Below are 15,423 nucleotides of genomic sequence, written 5' to 3'. Positions count from 1 at the left end.
GCTGGCTGTCAACACTCTGGGAAACTCATTTTGATTCACGAATAAACAACGCAACGCCTTCGAATACACAGTAGAAAGCATCGTCACAGTTAGGCCAGATCACTTTGGCGTCGCCCACTAGTCAAAATTCGAACATAATTGGGTCATACACAAATAGAGAATAAAAAAGTGCAGCAAAAAAAATATCTCAGAATCAGTGTGAAACAAACTATTTATTATTTAGCTATTGATTATCAATCTTTTAATCACTGTAACCGAGATCAATATGTCTTATTTTTGACATAATCGCAATTTTTATATTTTTGCGGACCACAGAAGAGACGATTTAGTCTACAACAGAGATGAAAAGCTGTGATGCAACGTAAGCTAAAAAATATTAAGACAACATAATCAAACACATGTAGCCACTGATATAAACGAATACCCAAACGCAAATAACATGTCAAAATAATCACATTAATTGGAAAATAAAAAATAAAATAATAATGTGTACAGAAAGGAAAATCCCTTCGGTGGACTTATGAAACAAAACAAAATTTCGAATGATAATGATTTTACAGCCATGGTATATTACTCGTATATAATTCTTTAGATAGCTAATGAATTTTAATATGCAATGTAATGAAATTTAAGGACTTTGATTATTTCAAAATATTTCCAGAGAACTATCAGAATCGTCTGAATCAGCATGAACTAAAACGAAGCAAGATATGGACAAACCCACGACCCAAGGGTTGAACCCCCCGAACGAAATCAATAAAAATAAAAAAAATGTTTTCGTTTCCTCTATTTACATTGACTAGATTTATAATTTTTTTATTGCGAATATAAAATGTACTAAAAAGTTTGAGGCTCTAACTTAGAATATCAAATGTTGCCAAAATCAAACCTCTTTCTAACCAACTTTAAAAAAGGAGTAGGCCCTCGGTTCAACTATTTTTCTACTTACTACTTTCTCTACTTAGACCTACTAAGGTATGTTTCTTACACATTTTCTGTGGACATAGTCTTTTCGGTGGACATCGGGATAACAGGAAATATGTCCACAGAAAAGATGTATTATAAAAACTCTTGCGTAAAGAAATTAACTTTAAGGTTAGAAATCAAGCAACATGCTTTTCATTTACTTGTACTAAATGCTTATATAAAAACAATAAATATACATTTTTATAGATAATATTTACATGTCTATAATCGGAACAGGAAAGAACACTTGATCTTTTACGTTTATGTGTGTTTTGGAATAAAAAATATATTTTCACTGGCACTGGAATCGAAACAACAAAATATCAAACGCCGGAATGGCCACTATTTAGTGATGCCAACAGTTAAAAAAAAAACTTAATGCGGTCGAATAAATTAAAATTTGATGTCGTTTTATCGCGTCCACAGAAAAGACTCCATTTCATGTAACCATAAGTTTATTGGATTTATTGTATACAGATAGTAACGATATATTTTTTTTATTCTCAATATTATCATCTTTATTATATTGTTTGTGTTACAAGTAAATAATTTTAATATATAGGGTACTTTAACTATTTTTAAACATGGTTCAAACATTATACCTTCGTCTTGTAACAGGCCACAGGAAGAGATTTTTTGATGTTTAACGCCATCAAAATGAAGTTATGAAATGTAATATTTTACAAGATACGATTAAAATGAGTAGTAATATAGTACCTTTACGATTTAAATACTTTCAAATATTCGCCAATTTGCTCTTTTAGATGATACATTGCTATAACACTTTTTTTACCCTTTTTGTGTATGACCCAATTATTAATTTAAATTAGACGTTTGAACATTATTATAGATCTATTGTCAAAGATTTTACTTCACTTCTATTATCATAGATTTCGCCAAGGCTACTACGAGACTATAGACAAATAATAGTAAAGACAAACAATATTGATCTATTCTCAATTTGATCAGACTTTAACAATAAACAAAAGAGTAGGTATATTTGCATGTGTGTGTCAAATACATGGTAGTGGGTGTAATGTATTCTTTATACATAAAAAATGCATTCTACACTATTTTTCTGTATTCTCTATAAGAGTGGAAAATTTCATACTTCTCCGTCTGCGCAATTTTCGTAAAAAGGGTACAAAGTTTTTGTTCCACGTATTAATATTTAGATGTTTAAACATACAAGCCAACAGTCGCAGAAAAAACTGGATCCGGTGATCTAAGGATAGGTACTATCAATTATCAAGGTCCTACATCTAAAGAGTAATTTTTATGTAAATATCTGTAATTTACAAAAGAGACAGACAATCTCGTGACAGTTTTACGGTAGCATACAAATAGAGATAAGATATTGTACTATGTAACAATCGTTGCAAATGTTATCAAATGGTAAATTAATGCGGATTAAACAAAAAAATTATTTGTAAAATTCCCCGGTTTTATAGAAACGACCTGCTTGTTCTATTCTTTTAGTTCTACAGGATCTTTGAGGATGGACCCGATCGAGCTGAAATTTTATACAATTGTTGCTGGTTCTTTATGCGGAGTTTACATTACGAAATTAGTGTCATCTTGAACTCAGTTTCACGAAAGTAGTTTCCCTATATGCGAAAGTAATTTCGTAAAAAAATTAGTGTCGCGAAATCCACAGTATCGCAGTAACCGTGGAGCCATCAGCATCAAAGCTATATTTTGCTATAATCAATGGAGACTATCAAGAAAAAAAAAGATGTTGGTAGATTCGAGGATGATTAACAAGAAGGCATTTAGGTGCAATGAAGTTAGTCTCTGAATAAGCAGATGAAGATCCTGAGAGCTATAAAAATATTTTCGAATGAGTGAAGATAATTTTAATTTTTTACTATAGGTGTTTCAGGTCCCAGAGACACTCTTGTCGCTGATATTCATTAATGAATTGTATATTTTTATCTGTACTCCATCGTTGGTTTGCCATTTTCAACGCTTGAAGTGCGCGCGAGCTACAGATACACACTATTACACACGTCCGCACAGCGCAGGCGCTTTCGCGACATTAGTTTCACGTCGCGTCTACACTATGAAATTAGTTGCATGACACTAATTTCACCAAAAAATCGCGCAGGGCACGAAACTAATTTGCATGCATGAAATTAATGCATGCATTACGAAAGTATTAAATTACACGTGAAACTGTTGGTAAAACTAATGTCACGAAACTAATTTCATGCCACTAATTTCGTAATGTAAATTCGCCTTTAGTGGTACTAACCCACTAACTGTGACACAATAGACACAACCCTACTAACACTTTTTTTTACTAACTAATTAGATTTTTATTCAATTATAAAAAAAAGAACACAATATTCCTAACCTAAAAGTACATGTTATTATCCGCAACATGCTTCGTCAGATTACAGAAATAAAGTTATCAGCAACATACTTCGTCAAAAAGTGCCCTACTAACTGTGTGTATTTTATATCATACTGTGCGGTATAGACGGGTTCGTCCTTGCGAGCTGTGTCGGTGTGCTCATAGTCCTGTCGCAGGTTTGCGCGGGACGGGTAGGTACCTTAATTATTTCCGGTAAATACTCTGAATCTGTACACTCTAAAAGAAGAAATAATGTCAAACTCTTGAGCCATTTGGTACTCAGAGGCAATCAGAGCCCATTGACATCAGTCACGTGTCTACTTCCTACCGCCTCTTCTATTACCAATAGGCTCGTTTACGAGTGAGAAGAGATAGTTACTGTAAAATATTACGATAAGAGCAGGTACGCGGGCGTCTCATGCCCATGACGACCTTCAATATTTAGTTGCAAGTAAATGTGTATTCATGAACAGCTGGTACGACGAAGGAAAAACATTAAATTTATTTATTTAATACAAGGAGAACCAACAGCCAAATAACATAGTAAATAATATAACAAATAATAGAAATAAAAAAATTAAAAACAATCAGCAAGCGGGAAACAACATAAGGAAAGGAGGAAAACACCAGACTAATTTAAATGTACACTTATGTATAAATGTCACAAATTAATAAAAATCGGTTGTCCTACTCGTACACATCACCGGCACATGGCCCTGCACCCCTTGTCCCGTCATCGCCCGGGAAACATCGGGCAGTAAGCTGACGTCTAAGTCCTGTGATAGAGGAATAAAATGGGTCAATATCTAAGAACCTGCCAAGTCTGATCAGGTCACCACCGACACGTAAAAATAATGAGTTTTGCCTATAATTGGTGGAAGCTCGTGGCAGAGAAATTAGATTTCGATGCCTTAAAGATATTCTCTGTGCATTGAAGTCAGCTTTGGATAAGAGCTCCGGGCAATCCACCAAACCTTTAGCGATCTTTAAATAATATATAATGTCGGCAACTTCACGCCGCAAGTAAAGAGGAAGTAGATGATGTTTTTACAAAGGTTATCATAATTATTAGAGTTATAGGCAATATTTAATTTAAAACAAAGGTACTTTATAAATTTACGCTGAATTCTTTCAATTCGTTCTATATACATATTATGTCGAGGATTCAAAACTTGTGAAGCGTATTCTAAGTTACTGCGAACAAAAGTACAGTATACTAAAAACATTAAATTATAAACATTAAAACATTAATAAAAGTTGTAAAAGTGATACTTGCAATAGTTTATAAATTTGGGCATTATCCGGCGCGCGTGCAATTGTCTTGTTGATCTTCTGCTGAAGAGGACTTGCATTCAGGTTATACTTCGCGCTATCTAATAAAATGGTGAGACTAGGTGATTAGCCGCGAAATCGTCCGCCGATCTTAAAATACTGCTACTGTATTAATTATGTATGTTTGTAATTATGTAATTATGTATGTAATTATGTAACGTGTTTGGAAATTTGGAACAATTTCACAACAGCCGTCTTCGCAAATATACTAGTGAGACGGCTTTTTTATTTTCTGATTAGTACAACAATGTTTGATAAGTTAGTGTTATTGATTTCTTTCAGCTTTGTTCTGATTCATTCAACCCAACAAATATCTAATAGTTTTGAAAAATTTATATGCGCCGCATGTTAATGATTTTTCTATTAGTTAACATATTTTTGGGATCTTCCCCACTAATGCGGGAGGAAACCGCAGGTCTATGGACAGGCGGGAAACCGCCTCTGCCTCTGTTTACATTTGGAACCGGTAGCATGTCCGTACTTTTTTTTAAATATCAGAGATATTTACTCGAAAAACTACTTTAATTGCGGACAAAGATTATTATTATCGTAGTGAATATTATTATTCGACTTGAATCTGTTTGTTATTGTAATTATGTTTTGGAGTTCTGTAGTCAAGTAGGTAAAAAGTATTTTTTTGGGAATTAATGATAAAAAGAATATCTTCCCCGAGCGAATGAAAATTTCGGTGTAGACCGACGCGCGACGGTCCAAATGTTGTTGTTAGGAACTTGTATACGTACATGCTTATATGCAATCTTATCTTAAAATGTCGTTAGCGAGATTCAGGCAACTGTGAAATATCTTGTGTACTATGACGGCTACCGCTGTTGACCACATCACTCCTCGCCGGTCCGGTGCGACGCAAGACTCTTTCCTCCTGTCCTCGTCGTTAGTGTGTCTCCCTTGATCCGTGTGCCATAACCAGTTCACTTCGAAACCATTAAATTAGGTGTATTTCTATCAAACGCTAAGCTTTTGTTCGGTTTGTCGATAATCCTGTTCTTACGGATCGTTTGGAACCTCTGAGTCTACGAAGGACTTCGGTTATCCACATGCTTTGTATCGTAATTTTGGACATTGAGGATGCAACATTGAGGATGCTATAAGAAATTGTGTGAGTTGATCTCATTGTCATCTTGTTTTTACTTAGCTTAGCTCGCTCGTGGAGTCGACTTTGGAATGAACTTTTTCTCATGGTGCTCCGTAAGCACTATGCCGTGCCCTTCTTCACAATGGGCTTGCACACATTATTCAGCAGTAAGCAGCGGCTTGGGTGTGTCATTGGTATTGCTGACGTCCATGGACAAGGGTAACCATTCAGCATAAAGTACGTCGGTTGCTCATTTGCCTGCAATGGTAATATAACTTAACGATGTATTGAAATAAAAAAAATAGTAGCATGTGTGAGTCGTGTAGTGTGTGGCAAAGGCAGTCCCGGGTACTCCTCGCCGCGGGGTCTCTAGATACTTTTGATGCGTCGTTTTTGTACAATGAATAGAGTTTTATTTATTATATTAAGTATTTTTTTATTTTTTTTTATTGCCTTTGTAGGCAGACGAGCATACGGCCCATCTGAAGGTAAGTGGTCACCGTCGCTCATGGACGTCAGCAATGCCAGGGGCAGAGCCAAGCCGCTGCCTACCATAAAGTACTCTCCGCAAGCCTCGTTTGAAGAAGGACATGTCATAGCGCTCGGAAAACACCGTGGAGGGGAGTTCATTCCAAAGCCGGATGGTACGTGGCAAAAAAGATCTTTGGAAACGCACTGTCGATGAACGCAGCGGTTCCAGATAATATGGATGAACTCTGCTCCGATGGCGGGAGGTGCGATGATAAAAAGGAGATGAGGGAATCATCTCGAATAATTCCTCAGAGCATTCCCCATGGACCATGCGGTATAAAACACAGAGAGAACCGAAGTCCCTCCGTAGACCCAGAGGTTCCAAGCGATCCGCGAGAGCAGGACTATCGACCATCCGAACAGCCCGTTTCTGTATGGAGTCAAATGGAAGTAGCTGGTATTTGGGAGCCCCGGCCCAGAGGTGAGAGCAGTACTCCACGCGAGGTCGGACCTGCGCTTTATAAAGCGCAAGTCTCTGTCCAGGCGTGAAATACCGCTTCGCTCTGTTGAGAACTCCTAACATTTTAGAGGCCAATTTGGCTTTACCTTCCAAATGACTCTGAAACTGGACATCGCTCGAAATATCGACCCCCAGAATCCCGATACTCGCGGAAAGCTGCAGGGATACTCTTTGAAATTCCGGCGCCATGACAAAAGGGTCCTTCTTCTCCAAAAGTATCCAGGTATTTTGTGGAAAGTTCTGAATGATTCGCATTTCCATTCTCAAATGTAAGCGTGAAGTACATTTTCGTTGTAGGTATGAGGGGAAGTAATCTTTAGATAGGTTTTACGGCCGGTTGTTCCTCGAAGCGCAGACCGTCATATCACTAAGCGTGGGCGAGGTCGCTGAATCTAATTAATTCTTCTATTGTCAGTAGAATCGTTATTTTTGTCAGGTAACGAGACAGACAACGTTGAAAAAGGTGGAAAACTCTGAATAAATTCAGGATGTAAGGCGACGAGTTGGTAACATGTTGAATATTTTTACAAATGTCAGTATTAAGCTTGCACCTTTATCTTTTAGGTCAGGACTTTCGCCTATGCATTGGAGAAACTAAGCGAGGCATGTCGGAGTTGAAGCGACTATAGTGCTTATCGTTTGGTCACCTAAACGTTACTAAATCTGGGATGTATCCTCGCACGACTCCAGACCGCGGCTATTCTGCGCCACTCTCGGTGGGCGGGCTACCGTCCGTCAAACTTGATTTAACAAAAAAACTTGGGCATTTTTAGAAAGTACTTTGATAACAAGATGTTAAACTGCGAAACAAAAGCGGTAATCACCGAATCGTGGAACCTTTAAACTGGTTAAATCTAAATCACTATCTAAAAAAATAATTCTTAATTATTTACGAGCTGTTCAATATGATAAGATAGTTGTAGCGCTGATAATTCTGTATGGCGAAGGTCGAGAGCTCGTCGAGCGGCGAACTGTGTCCTACAGCGGAACTAGATCAGGACTTGGCGTATGTGTGAAGGTGCTAGGAGGACTCATCAGTGCTACGTCACACTACGGGTTAAGTATTCAAAGGGCCATAGGCTCTATTGTCGCATCTAGCATTCGAGTGACTGACGTGTCTGTTTGTTCCTTGTTTGGGTGCTACCTGTGTGTATCAGTCCCTGGTTCCAATACTCCAGGGCACCCTAGTCCGAATGGTCGTGTGTTATCAATCATTAAAAATTTTTTTTAAATATAAATTAATTTAAGCTGCTGTGGGCACAGCGTACCTAGTTCTTATTGACAATTTTTCAGTACAATATAACTGCCTAACTAACTAATAATTACAATAATTCTTTATGAACAATTAACTTTTATAACTAGTGAGTTCCTAGGACATTAGATGGTTTTTATGTAATTTGGGAAGCATAAATACTATTTACGTGTATTTTTGTACTCTATCAATCGATCTGACCTACTGAATGGTATCCGTGAAAGATTACGGAACCAGGAAAGTAAGTTTGCGTCGGTTCGGTAGATTTGTCGTTAAGATTTCTGTCTACGGCGATAAGTACCGTGCTTAAGGCACGCTGATCGCTCAACTAAATGTGTACTTACGATAAGTTTATTGGCGAAACTGCTATGAAAGTCATGCGTTTGCTTCGAACTCGTGTTTTGAGACGAGTGGTACCCACGCCATGTCAATCATTCTGTGGACTCGTGTATCCAGAAACAGAAAACAAATCTATCGTCTACTGCCTACCGCCTACCGCGTGTCGACGTAAACCAAAGCAAAGAAAGACCTGCCTAGATAATTCCTAATATAAATGTATAAGTGACAGTGTTACGAACTACTATCTAATACCTACTAATTAATTATTAATCAATTTCCTACGCAGTACATACTGTAATCAAACCGGTGCCATGTAAGTATATTACCTCAACGCGGACGTGATTTGACTACGATAAGAAAACCTTGGGGTAGTTTAAAATACAAGTTTTATAGGATTAAACTACAACTAACCGCCTAAAGGGATTTAATTATGAATGAAATCAGGGTTTATCTAAATGAAATAGAACTCCTCATAGATAAAAATAGTCAATAGGATTATAACAACGTGATTTGTAACCATTCATTACGAACACTTTAAGGAGCGAATACTTCGCAAAAGCTAAGACCAGACTGTGACAATGTCTAATAAATTAAAATACGACACAATAGAACCTCATGCGATTAGTGTAAGTGCCAATAAGGATAGCGTTACAGGTCCGAAGGGGCCTGTAGACCTGGACGATGTGCTGGTGGACGAGCTGGGCCAGTTCGGACGGTTTCAACTGATGAACATACTGCTCGTGGCGATTCCAATATTAATGTCGGCATTCATGAACGAATTTATATTTTCTGCTGCGTTTATACCACATAGGTGAGAATTATATAGTATAATAGTGATAGTAAACAGCTTATACGTTTACTCATTGTATGACGCGCTGGCTCAGTTCAATTCGTCATCACTGTCGGGAAGCGCCGTGATCATCCACGCTTTGGATCTAGAGATTAGTTTCGCTTAGTACGGACCAGCTCCTGAATGAATTCCTCTACGCGGTTTTTCTGCAGTTTTTATTCGCTCAACATTATCGATCGCCGAGTTAAATGTGTCGATGACAGTTAATTGTGATGATAAAAGTTAGTTAAGCCATAAAATAGAAGCAACCAAACCATTTGAGCTCCTGCTGAAGGAAGACGAGGATATACTGGCCACATCTTGAGGAGTCCAGGAACACACGCCGGTACCTATAATCTGATTGATAGTCGCGCAAACTGTTGTCTGTCTATGACTTCACTGACCCTTAGCTTTATGCATCTATTCGTCAAACTACGGCAGTGAGTTTATGTCAACTACATGCGAAATAAGAAGGTCTCACGGAAGTTATGTTCTGCGCTAACTAACTAATCTATGTTGTTTTCCAGATGTCGGATCGCCGAATGCGGTGAAGTCAGTAAAACCTCCATATTTGTACCTCAGTGGCTTCCGAATGCCATCCCTCAAAGCGAGTCCGGGTTCGCTAGTTGCGAGCGCTTCGCACCGACCGGCGTCAACGGGTCGACAGACTTTTGTCCTTCGAATCTATTCTTCGACGATGTCGTTGAATGTGAAGCCTTTGTTTACGCCAGAGACAATTCTGTTGTTTACGACGTGAGTTCATTGTAATGTTTCCTCCTTGACTTTTAATTCCGATTGATTATGACAAACTCCAGAGCCACAGTAATACACTGATTCAATAATCGTCACATAGTTATCATAAAGTTATTGTATTTATTATCTTTTGAGTATTATACTTTTAACAATCATTAAAATAGTATTATAACTGGAAACAAAAGAGATGCAAACAATTGAGAGACTATCACTAGATTTTTGGTGGTTCTTAAAAATGGATATATCCAATTCCAGTTTGACCTCGGCTGCGACGAATGGATGCGAGCTCTGGCTGGAACACTAAACAGCATCGGAACTCTCCTGGTCCTACCTGTCACTGGATATATCTCTGATAGATTCGGACGTAGAATAGCTTTAATCATTAGCATCTTTAACTTATCTCTCTTTGGACTGATAAGAGCATTCTCCATCAATTATCCCATGTATTTGGCATTTCAATTAATCCAGACAAGTTTAGGTGCCGGTACATTCAGTTCAGCTTATATTTTTGGTAAGAATATTTGGTTAATGCTAGAGCCTACGTATTTTTGTTTGAATTATGCTGGTATATTAGTTTGCTCTGAGCACACAATGCTATATGCATATATTACATACAGATGTATATATGTACCATAAAGTTTATTCTCAAGTAAGATACTACTTACATTGTTGACAACATTGGCCAGAGTTGTGCTCAAATCAAGTTTTTTTTTATTGCTTAGATTGGTGGACGAGCTCACAGCCCACCTGGTATTAAGTGGTTACTGGAGCCCATAGACATGCGCGTCCATAGACAATGCGCTACCCACCTTGAGATATAAGTTCTAAGGTCTCGAATATAGTTACAACGGCTGCCCTATCCTTCAAACCGAAACGCATTACTGCTACACGGCAGAAATAGGCGGGGTGGTGGTACCTACCCGTGCGGACTCACAAGAGATCCTACCACCAGTAATAAGTGACCTATCTAACAGGGACAATGAAAATAAAAAATACAATAATTTTATCACCATTGAAATCTTCCAGCTGCAGAATTCGTAGGACCAAAATACAGAGTATTAACCAGTGCTACCTGCACCGCTATGTACTCGGTGGGACAGGTAACCTTGGGCAGTATAGCCTGGCTGGTCCAGCCTTGGCGTACTCTCATAATGGTACTCCACATCCCATGCTTCTTCATGGTATCTTACTACTGGATATTATCTGAGAGTGTGAGATGGTTGTTATCCAAGCAGAGGTTCGATGATGCTAAAATTGTCCTGGAAAGAGTGGCTAAGATAAATAAGAAGGTTATTAGTGAAAGCTCAATGAACGGCTTATTGGCTCCACCAGCTCCACCTGAAGACGTAAGTCGTTGACGTGATGGTATTCTTCCAGACACGATTCAATTTATGAAACAAAATAATAGATCACACCTTGCAGTTGGCCGGCTAGGGTTGCTAATAATTCCTTACCACTTTGCGACTTCATTACTCATGGAGTAGAACCAGATGTAACGGTAGCTCTTACTGACTAAAACAAATTGGGCAAAAACTTGAATCGGGATAGCGAAATTTTTTCAAACATACCTCTGTATTCTCCGCGGGCGTTCGATGCGCAAGGATGCGATGCCTAAACCAAAAAATTAATTGAATTGTTTTTTTTTCTCTCCGCAAAATGTTACATTATACTATGAATAACAAAACTAGTTATAAAATAGTAAATTAATTTTAGGAAAACGAAAAGAAAGAAGGACTGTTCAAGACTGTATTTAAGTCCAGGATTCTTCTCCGCCGTGTGTGTACCACGCCGATCTGGTGGATCACCACGACCTTCGTGTACTACGGCCTCTCCATCAACTCTGCCAGTTTATCAGATACCTTATACTTGAACTACATCATGACCTGTGCCGTGGAAATCCCGGGGTTCTATACAGCAGTCTTGATCCTGGACAGGGTTGGCAGGAAGCCTACTTTGTCTGGTGGATTTTTCTTTAGCGCTGTTTGTAATATCGCATTTGTGTTTATTCCCTCTAGTAAGTATATTAATGTTTATAAAAACGGAGTAATCAAACTAAAACATTCAGAGCGTTGCAGTTTTTATATTTACCAGTATTGGTTAAAATTACTTTTAATTAAATTGAAGAAAATTAAATAACCTCCTTACCTCCTTTCTCCTCGACGCACCCTCGGCGCACCCTCAGCGCACCCTCAGCGCCAGCATCTCGGTCCTGTGCGTGCGTGAAGTCGGGTCCCAACGGTGCCTTTGCATGTGGTGTCGTGTCCCTTACGCGTATGTACGTGTAGACATCATCGTGTGTCTCACAGATATGAAAGTGGCACTTTTGTCTGGCGTATACACTTCTTTAGTGAGTCTAAGCGGAAGTAGATAAGCTTGATGAAATTTTTATTTTATTTCAGATCTCACGATTCTTCGCTTGATAGTATTCCTTCTGGGCAAGTTCGGTATCTCCGTGGTGTTCACATCCCTGTACCTGTACACGTCCGAGCTGTACCCCACGCAGTACAGACACAGCCTGCTCGCATTCTCGTCCATGATCGGGCGCATCGGATCCATCACTGCTCCGCTCACTCCTGTGCTCGTAAGTTAGAAGCTGTCGACTTATCCTTGTATTTTATGAAGTAAATATACCTAATTTATTTTGATTAAAAAGTGAATAGGACTAGAGGTGGTGTGTCGAAACCTTTCATCAAATGGCTGACCTACGTATATCTAAGACAAGTGTGTTCACAAGTACTCGTTGGCAGCCGGACTATTGTGTGAGTACGTGTTTACATTCTGGATGGAATTAGCGATGTTTTAATTGAAGAGTTGATTCGTCTGATAATGTGATTGTTAGATATATAGCTGATGAAAGATTCTAAATAATGTTATTTGTCTGTCATCATGTCAGGCCTAGAAGAGAAAACCTGCTGCGGCCAAAATCCTATACCGGATATATTGACTATTGATTATTCGATGTGTAAAATTTCAGATGGTTTTCTGGCCTGGTATTCCATCACTGCTGTTCGCTGCGATGGGTATCCTGTCAGGGTTGCTGGTGCTGACACAACCGGAGACGCTGGGAACCAAGATGCCCAATACCTTGGCTGAAGCAGAAGCGCTGGGTACAACAAAATGTAAACTAGGAAATATTTGATCTGTTATAATTCATAAAACTTAATTGTATAGGGTCATTAGCTAATAAACAACTCCATGAATGTTTAGTTTTGTATTGTTTGATGGCGATCCTTGAGTTCGGTGTAATACAAGGTGGAGTTTTGGCGACGTAGAGTCGCTTTCGCAGGGAGCCGGCAGTTCAGGACCGATTGTCATGGCGAGATTTGGGGATGACATAATATGACGAGCAGTAGGCATTTATGGGCTGGTAAGTAGATAGATTGATAGTTCCGTCATTCGACACGAATACTTCGGGTGTCTTATCCGTTAGGTCAGAGATAGTGCACGTTTCGGAATGTTTTTAATGAGTAAGTGAGTGGGGGATATATGTTGCACAAGGACACAGTGTGAATCAGTGAACAATAGAAACCCGAAAAAAAAAAAAAAAAAATTAAAAAAAAATAAAAAACCAGTCACTCATGTTTTTATTAATTTAAATATTTTTGGCAGTATGTATTATCTATGGCAATGTCATAGAAAATGCTATACCAGACGATTTTCATTTCATTTAACATGCCAATAAAAACTAAAATTTATCACCTCAACAATGATAACAGCAGTATTAATACATCAAATAAGTATAGTTATAAAACACACAATAATCAGTCATTCAAGGTCTTTCCTTTACAATTTGCTTAAAGGAATTTAATTTATCAAATAGATTATCTCAAAGTTAATAAATAAGCTTTGTTAGTAAGCACTCACGTTTTGTTTCGGAATCGGCAGTGGAAATGTTTTGTCCTAATGTAGGTGGTAGTAAGCGTGCGACATCTGTACAGTATTCTTTAAAATGTTATATCCAATTTGTGTTGGGCGTTGGCATCTTGATTAAACAACACTATTTGATGCGGCGTTGTTGTGGTTTGTTATATTATAGAGTACTATTGTAAATACATTTTCAAGACCGACCCTAAAGGAGGTTTGAAGTGAAACGGAATGTATAAATATTAAAGTCGGATCAAGTCGAGTCAAACTAGCGGCAAATCAGGATCGTGAGCAAAAAAAAAAAGAAAAATGTGTGCAATTCACACGTGGTAGAAGTGAAACCTTCCAAAATTAAAATACAATTATCCTAAACGTCTTAAGTATATGTAAAATTTTGTCATTAGTAAATAATTGTAAGATAGCGCCCTCTGTGAATTGATATTTTAATTTCACGTATAATCCTAAATTAAAATTTACTACAAGAGCTTTCATACACACGTTAGTATTAAAAAATCTTACAGATGGCGCTGTGTTAAATAGTGTCTATATTTCTGTCTCACTCTTTGCTGGCTTCATCCTACACATTTTTGTATTTGTGTCTCTTACCTGTCGTTTTTTCCGTTGCATCCGGTTTGAAATCACAACGTTTCTAAAGAAGTTTTCACTTCAAAAAGAACTTATATTGTTCCCACAACCTTCTCTTTGTGTGTTTGTGTGTGACTCACAGATTCATAAGGTCATTTCACTGAACATACGTTCTTTATACTGAGCATTATTACTTAAATCCATCATTCAATCCTCTTTCCAAGCAATAAAAAAAAACTCGTTTAAAAAAACTACGACCTCACGTTTCAAATCGTTATTCACGTTGTGTTCATTTCTGGTAACCGCTTAACACCACGTGAACTGTAAGCTTGATAGTCCATTTCACTAGTAAAATATAATTGAGTGAGATCTAGTAACTGAAATACAAATTACTTGAGTACTGTTCGATGAGAGGAAATCATCAATTTATCAAAATACTCGTAGTATCCTACGCCTACGAGTAATATAACGTAGGTACTTGAAAATAACATTTGAATGTAACGATACGACTTTTGGCGGGAACGCGAGGAGTGAAATTGTTGTTTATTAACTATTTAGTATGTGTGAAAGTGCACAAACGTGGGAAAATGAAACAAAGCCGCTAAACATAGCTTCTCGGGATCCTTCAAAAAGTCCACTGAAAAAGCCTCAGTGAATGACCACCATTTTACTGAGATTATATTTCATCCCATATCATCTCATCTCATTTCATGCCATGTTTCATATTATCGTGACAGAGGACGCCTCACTTTCCGGCTCACGCAGGTGCTCACTGGGCATGGTTGCTTCGGGGAATTCCTGCACCGGATCGGAGCCGAGCCGACGGCAGAGTGCCACCATTGTGGTTGCGACTTGGACACGGCGGAGCACACGCTCGTCACCTGCCCCGCATGGGAGGGGTGGCGCCGTGTCCTCGTCGCAAAAATAGGAAATGACTTGTCGTTGCCGAGTGTTGTGGCATCGATGCTCGGCGACGACGAGTCGTGGAAGGCGATGCTCGACTTCTGCGAGTGCACCATCTTGCAGAAGGAGGCGGCGGGGCGCGTGAGAGACGCGCAAGCCC

General features: G+C 38.5%; 1 protein-coding gene and 1 long non-coding RNA gene across 2 annotated transcripts; one reads left to right on the top strand and one right to left on the bottom strand.

Annotated features, from left to right (window-relative positions):
• Positions 1-3,845: 3,845 nt before the first annotated feature.
• On the bottom strand, positions 3,846-12,360 carry LOC149500088 (uncharacterized). Its single transcript, XR_016325147.1, has 4 exons — positions 12,057-12,360; positions 11,480-11,522; positions 4,599-11,170; positions 3,846-4,098 (listed from the first exon to the last, which is right to left on the bottom strand). It is a non-coding gene; the product is annotated as an uncharacterized LOC149500088 (long non-coding RNA).
• Positions 8,908-13,106, top strand: LOC114243760 (solute carrier family 22 member 6). The gene is made up of 7 exons (XM_089737320.1): positions 8,908-9,140; positions 9,686-9,911; positions 10,167-10,422; positions 10,938-11,257; positions 11,625-11,925; positions 12,311-12,492; positions 12,886-13,106. Exons 1-7 carry the CDS (start codon positions 8,908-8,910, stop codon positions 13,048-13,050), a joined length of 1,683 nt encoding a protein of 560 aa, XP_089593446.1. The 3' UTR covers positions 13,051-13,106.
• Positions 13,107-15,423: the final 2,317 nt, after the last annotated feature.

The sequence above is a fragment of the Bombyx mandarina genome, chromosome 23, assembly GCF_030267445.1.
Source record: "Bombyx mandarina strain Sakado chromosome 23, ASM3026744v2".
Classification (NCBI taxonomy): Eukaryota; Metazoa; Arthropoda; class Insecta; order Lepidoptera; family Bombycidae; genus Bombyx; species Bombyx mandarina.
Note: the sequence above shows the minus strand (reverse complement) of the source record. Positions and strands in the feature narration are given on the sequence as shown.